This window comes from Pseudomyrmex gracilis, unplaced genomic scaffold, assembly GCF_002006095.1.
Source record: "Pseudomyrmex gracilis isolate BER0280 unplaced genomic scaffold, ASM200609v1 scaffold_109, whole genome shotgun sequence".
NCBI classification, from domain to species: domain Eukaryota; kingdom Metazoa; phylum Arthropoda; class Insecta; order Hymenoptera; family Formicidae; genus Pseudomyrmex; species Pseudomyrmex gracilis.
This window is the reverse complement of record NW_018020693.1, coordinates 52,150-58,653: the sequence shown is the minus strand read 5'-3', so window position 1 is coordinate 58,653 and position 6,504 is coordinate 52,150. Positions and strand designations below refer to the sequence as shown.

The 6,504-nt window shown below is 35.4% G+C and overlaps 1 protein-coding gene across 1 annotated transcript; it reads right to left on the bottom strand.

Moving 5' to 3' along the window:
* Window positions 1-1,363: 1,363 nt before the first annotated feature.
* LOC109856147 (ATP-binding cassette sub-family D member 3) lies at window positions 1,364-6,200 on the bottom strand. The gene is made up of 12 exons (XM_020431104.1): window positions 5,612-6,200; window positions 5,504-5,549; window positions 5,243-5,430; window positions 5,015-5,084; window positions 4,743-4,840; window positions 4,202-4,382; window positions 3,746-3,958; window positions 3,385-3,454; window positions 2,780-3,255; window positions 2,378-2,677; window positions 1,981-2,142; window positions 1,364-1,902 (listed from the first exon to the last, which is right to left on the bottom strand). Exons 1-12 carry the CDS (start codon window positions 5,725-5,727, stop codon window positions 1,825-1,827), a joined length of 1,998 nt encoding a protein of 665 aa, XP_020286693.1. The 5' UTR covers window positions 5,728-6,200; the 3' UTR covers window positions 1,364-1,824.
* Window positions 6,201-6,504: the final 304 nt, after the last annotated feature.

The window sequence follows — 6,504 nt, the reverse complement described above, 5'->3', positions numbered from 1 at the left end:
TGAGAACTCCTACTCTTCTTTTACGTAGCACTACCTTTATGTCCTATTATTTTATCTCTCTACCTTGCACCGTGTACTTTGGCGTTCCTCTTCGCTTTTCTCTGATCTTACATCCGCCGCTACTGCCTTTTAACCAGTTTTGACGCACGCGCGCACTTTCGCGTATACACGACACGCACCGTAATCCACTTCGGAGCGCACAGATCCTGCGACTAGAAACCGAAAACCGGAGCTCCCGGAGCTTCTGCAAGATTCCCAGACCCGCCGGCCGTCGCTAAACCCGTTTTACAGCAAGCGAGCGCGAGTGCGCAAACGCGCGCCGAATTGCAGCGACGCGAATGAAAAGCGCGCGAAGCCAACCGAGCGCGAATCGTTCGAATTTGTTTCACGCGCTTTTAATTCTTTTCTTCGCGCGAATTGTTATCGATATCTTAAATTTCACATAAATTCTTGGAATGTTTCTTTGCAATCGCTGTAAAACATAATGCTAATTGATAATGTTCTAACAAAAAAGTCAATCTTATTATAGAAATTTAGTAAACAAAAATAACAATTTTATAGAAAGGAAAAGGTATTGCATTGTGTTACCTTTATATAAGCGCGAACAAAATTTGCAGCTGCAGTTCTAGAAAACATCTTCTTTGTGTACTTCATACTTATATTTTTCTTTGCTTTGAATTTTACAATAGTTCATATAACGTAATGATATAATTTTTACAATAAACTTTTTCTTATTGTAGCGAATTCTTATCGCATTGCAATTTTGCACACTTTCCCACGTAATACATTAATATGATTATCAATATCTTACAAAATAAAGTCTACAAATTCTGTCATATACATATATATACAGATTTTTGATATAACTCTTTCAGAGTTTCAATTGTAGAATGTACATTCGTTCAAACCTGCGGCATACGATTGTACATTTTTTCATGAATCGTATGCGAGCACCATGACGATTTGACAACTCTTTGATTTTTAAATCACGGTCGGTCTGTCAATGTGCTTTTATATAATGTTGGCTTTACATTATATAATAAAATATATTTTAATTAGCTTAGCAAAACATTTGGCAAATCCTCACTTTATTGAAATTGTGAATAACTTAAGCATATCCGTCGTCCACTAATTAATTAATCAAATTTGCACTAACAGTAGAACAACTAGTCTATATGTATGACTATAGAATTATATATACACAATAATAAATATATTCTCGCTTGTACTCCGATTTGATTACAATAGAACTTTAGATTCTCTAATAACTCGATTATTTATAAATATATGTACTATATAATTATATATCATGCATATATATATATATATATATATATATACATATATATATATTGTGTATAATACATATATATATTACACATATTCTATATACACATGTATGTATATATATATTTAAAAAAAACATCTTTGGTCTTCACCTCGGAGCACGAGCAAGAACACATCATTTTACATCCCGTAAAAACATCGATAGAAAAATAGATCAAAATATAAATTTGTGCATTTGTAAGTTTAAATATCTATGTGCGGGAAAGGATCGATGACGTTGAAAATGATCGCAAAAATGCGTCATTTACTTTTTGCTTCGCAATACAGTGCTCATTCGTATAGTACATACATACCCTGTACACGTTTTTTTTGCAGAGAGAAAAAATATATGTTATATAATATTTAACATATATATATATATATATAGCACTTTTTTCACAGACATTAAAATTTCGTCTATTACACTATATAACATAGTCTAAGTTAAATGTCCCTTGCATGCAAACGCATTCTCGCGTGTGCAAGGGACGCAAGAATTCACGATCCGAATTCTTCCGTGTCTTGATCGATCGGCTTAAACGTGTAACTTCCTCTACCGTCCATATGTAAATAGTACTGCACAAGAATGAAATTGTTGTAGTTAAGCTACGACTAAAAGCAAAATTATATAGAAAAGATATGTGGTAATAATACCTCGTGATGCTTCCAGAGCGAGCGTCGATGCGAAACTGTGAAAAGCGTAATATTTTCTTTCCTACAATACATGTACATAGAGTCTTCGACGTCCACGCTAACTGCGCTCGTGCATTCGTCCAGGATCGCGAATTGAGGTTTGTGATAAAATAATCGAGCCATCTATACGAGTAATAAAAACAAATTAAAATACAAACATGATACAAAATATGAAAAAGATTTGATTATCTATTTAAGATTAATGAAACAATGAATTCTATAAAACTGATGCAACCGTGAAAAATTGTAGAAATTAAAATACTTGAAGAAAAGTAGAAATAAGTCTTTCTAAACTCAAATAACTGTCAATTAGACATTAATTTCAATAACTACAAGAATAAAATAGAAAAATATTCACTGCTATGCGTTGCTTCTCGCCACCCGATAAAACGTCCATCCAATCGGCCACTGTGTCCCAGCCTTGTCCTTCGCTATTGACGAGATTTTCTCTGTCCAATAAATGAGTCAACTGCACCAAGTCCAAAAACTTTTTGAGATCCTCGTCACTGACATTTCCTCGTCTTATCATTTCCGCCTTTGTATGCGGATAAATTATCTGATCTCTCAGTGTACCCAGAGTCATATAAGGACGTTGTGGAATATAAAAAAGCTTTCCACGTGGTGGTTTTGTAATAGTGCCAGACCACACAGGCCACAACTAAACAATATAAATTAGCATATTTGAGAAGCAGCTGATATGAATAATATTTGTACAAAACATTATTACAATACGCAAAGAAACTTATAAATAAACACGTACCTCGCCAAGAATCCTGAACATAGAACTCTTGCCGCAACCGTTCGGACCACAAACTAATACGTTCATTCCCGACTTTACCTCAAAGGACAATTCTTTGATAAGCACGTCTCCGTTCGGCGTTACCAAAGCCACGTGATCGAATCGTATGACATTGTCGCGAGGTACAATTCTGCCGCCACCAGGATAACCGATTGCATTGTTCTTGCAATCCGAGATCATCGTTCGTACATATTTCCCAGCGTTCAATTCATCGAGAACGTTTTTGATTTCGGTGACTCGCACTGTGAATCCTGCTAAACGTGTTAGTTCTCTACTGGCTAATACCAGTCGTCCGATTGCTTCGGCCAGCTTCACCAGCATTCGACCGTACGTATAGTACGACTTGAATCGATGATCGGGCGTACCCGAGAGTATAGGATGATTTTTCTGAAAGAAAGGCAAGCTCACCGCGTAGAAGCCAACTACGGTGGCAAAATCTGCAAATGGATTATGGAAATGATAGAGATTAGAATATTACAAATTCTAAACAGCTGATAAGCAAAAGCACGCTAGATAATATTGTTAAAGATTAAAGTAACAATTTATACGTAAATAGCACTGCATACATTTTCCAACAAAATTGTCTATGACACCCGTGAAGACTTTGAATTCCAAAAATTTACGCAGATGTGTCACCTGTAAAAAAATTCAAGAATTGATATAAATAAAAAAAAAAAAAAAGAATTAAATGCATATTCAAATGTAGTGTTTTAGATGTAAGTAATTTTTCAAATTTATTTGTTTATCGGCAGCTATTTTTATCGATTCTTGAATGTTTTCATTCATTTTCCAATTTTGTCAAGGATCGATAAAAATAATCGCAAAAAATAAATTAAATGAATATCAATGCCACAGTGTGTATATATATGTGCGTGTATGTATATATCTTCGTATAAACAAGTTAATTATAACTTAATTATAACTTACCAGTTTATGAAAACTGGTTAACATCGTTAATTTTTCTCTATTATTTCCTCCATAAAACGATATTTCCTCTGAGTTGGTGATCAATCGTGAATGAATATGACGGTACTCTCCTTCTAGTCGTTGTTCTTTCACCGTCATCGCTCCGATTGGTCTGCGAAGATGAGTCAGAAAAATGCCAGCCACTACTAAGTAGGAAAGTATCAAAAGCGGCGTCTGTAAAAACAATTACATTTTCTACTATATTGATTTAATTGTTATCGAATAAACAAGATAAAACTTTCGGAAATAAGCTTTATATAAATATTATTAATTTCAGTACATAAGTATTACTACATTTAAGTTATTAAATGTAATATATGTGTGTGTGTGTAAATATTTATCTTTCTTAATATATAATTTATACCTTTTAGTAATAAATAAATATATATACATCAAAAAAATATTAAATACACATACCTGTCCACCGACAGTGGAAGTTAATTTGTATACATAAATACCAATGTCTAACAAAGGCTTTGCCACATTACTGTAAAAGTCTGTACAGCTATCACAAAATTTATCAACATCTGTAGTCAATAGCTGATCAGGATTTGAAATACGAGAATCCAAATTGCTCATTTTGTAGTAAGTAAAACTCCTATTAAAACAAACAACTTCTTTGTAAATATTTATAGCTCTTTTATGTTATTATAGATTTTACACACATAATTTCTTAAAATATAAATAAAACATTTTCAATATATTTTTTTTGGTATCTTACACAAACAAGTCATTATTATTTATACAGTCAGAATTATTTATTAAGCTTACGATTTAAATACTTCCAGTACAATATAATAAAAAAGTCAGTCAATTTTATTATGCCAAGTGAAAATAAATTTATTTTTAATCAGAATTAATTATGACAATACCTTTGACATTGTTGTTCTATAAATAAGATATATAATGATGATTTAATGTGTTCTATCAAAATATATTTGTTTATGAGGTCACTTACTTGAGATAATGATCCAGCAAGTGTCGTGTGATATTTGTACGTAACCTCAACTTCATTTCACTTAAACCATATTTCAATACATTGTTCACCACAGATATCTAAGTAAACAAAATCACAAAATATATCACGTTACGTAACAACATTTTAGTTGTTAAAACAAGATGGAGTCACAAATATTGAAATTAAATTGATTTAGCAAATCACACACAGAGAAAGGATTTTATTTTATGAAAAAACAACCTTATTGATTGACAACAATACACTGTACTTACCACAGGCACCATTCCAAGCAGATTCAACAAATGACTTCTAAACACTGGACCATCCATGTTAACAATTGACCTGGTGACATACAAGATTTTACTGATCTGATAGTGATCTGAACACATGAATTTTCAAGATCTTATAGATATACACGTTTTCAAACAGCTCGTAGAAACAAACTTTGAGATATCAATGTGTTTAACTGTAGTTAAAAAATCATTTGAAACAACACGTACGTTTCTATCAGAGTTCCTTTTTTGATCAACCACAAATCACACAGAGTCCTACCGACCAAAGCAACTGCCACTAGTACAACACAACCGAATTCAGGTGACAACACACTGGGTATACCGATCTTGAGCAACTGATAGAGCATACGGAAGAAGGCGGCATTCACCTGCGCCTTCGGACCTTTCGGCTTCTCCTGTAAAGCATAGTCAACGAGCACGACTGCAAATCCGACTCGCAATCGACGCACGGGTTCTACATTTTCTTACCTCCTTGATGATGTACTGAATGTCATTGTTCACCGGCCACTGATCCCTGCAAGCACATCGTTACTCAGCTCAACAGCACGTTGCGAACGCAAAAAATGCGCAATTTACCTAGACTTCTTCGTCCTTCGCCTGCTGCGATTTCTCAGTATCCAAATAAGCGTGCTGACTGCGACCGCACCGGCCAGGTTGCGCCTGGTAGCGAATTTGCTGAGAGCTGGTGCCATTTCGGATGTTCGACAGTTTACAAACGTTCTTACAAATGCAGACTCACTCCAGTAGAGCTCACGGGCACGATCAGGACTGATTAAAACTTTCGCTGCGTGACAACGCGCGTGGCTCTCGCAGCGCACAAAAGCGGAATCGCGGTTGATCGCGGCACAACACAACCAAGCGAGCGTAGTCACGCCGAACAGGTGGTGGTGGAGGGAGTGTAGGGAAGAGATAATCGGTGCGACGGGGGAACACGCTGCGCGCGATGACACCGCGAAAAAAAAAAAAAGAGAAAGGAGGTATAAGGAAGAGTCAACTCTCTTGGGTTTAATCAGTCGCTACTGACATTCCGCAATCTTGATAATAGCGTGTGTACTCATACATTTATGTAGACGGAGTTGCGACGAACTACCACATCGTCGGAACATAAGTATCGTGCAAGGAAATTCTAGTCTTACGTTCGTTTCCTTCCCCTCTTGAACTCGGCAAGTTCGTTTCAAGCAAACACTGTCACTTCACGTGTTCCATCCTCTCTCTTTCTCTTGCAACGCGAGTACAAAGTACGTCCTCTTCGAGTGCGCCCAAGATATTGCAACAATCGCCGCGAGTGATACGGCGATTAATATAATTTGAGTGAAATTAGATAGGCGGGATTTCACGTCTCGCGTAAGATTTTTAAATACTTCGGACAATTGTCACTTACCTATGTACTGGCGGATCACTGCAATTCTAAGAAGATAAAAATATTCGTACATATTTACATATTAATGGTCTCAATATTTCTTTTTTTT

Bases quoted from the DNA above. Each gene is read 5' to 3' on its own strand.
- LOC109856147 (XM_020431104.1), bottom strand. From the start codon at position 5,727: ATGGCACCAGCTCTCAGCAAATTCGCTACCAGGCGCAACCTGGCCGGT. The intron at 5,550-5,611 runs GTAAATTGCGCA...ATGTGCTTGCAG, and splicing joins CGAAGGACGAAGAAGTCTAG to GGATCAGTGGCCGGTGAACA. The intron at 5,085-5,242 runs GTACGTGTTGTT...GTATGTCACCAG, and splicing joins AAAGGAACTCTGATAGAAAC to GTCAATTGTTAACATGGATG.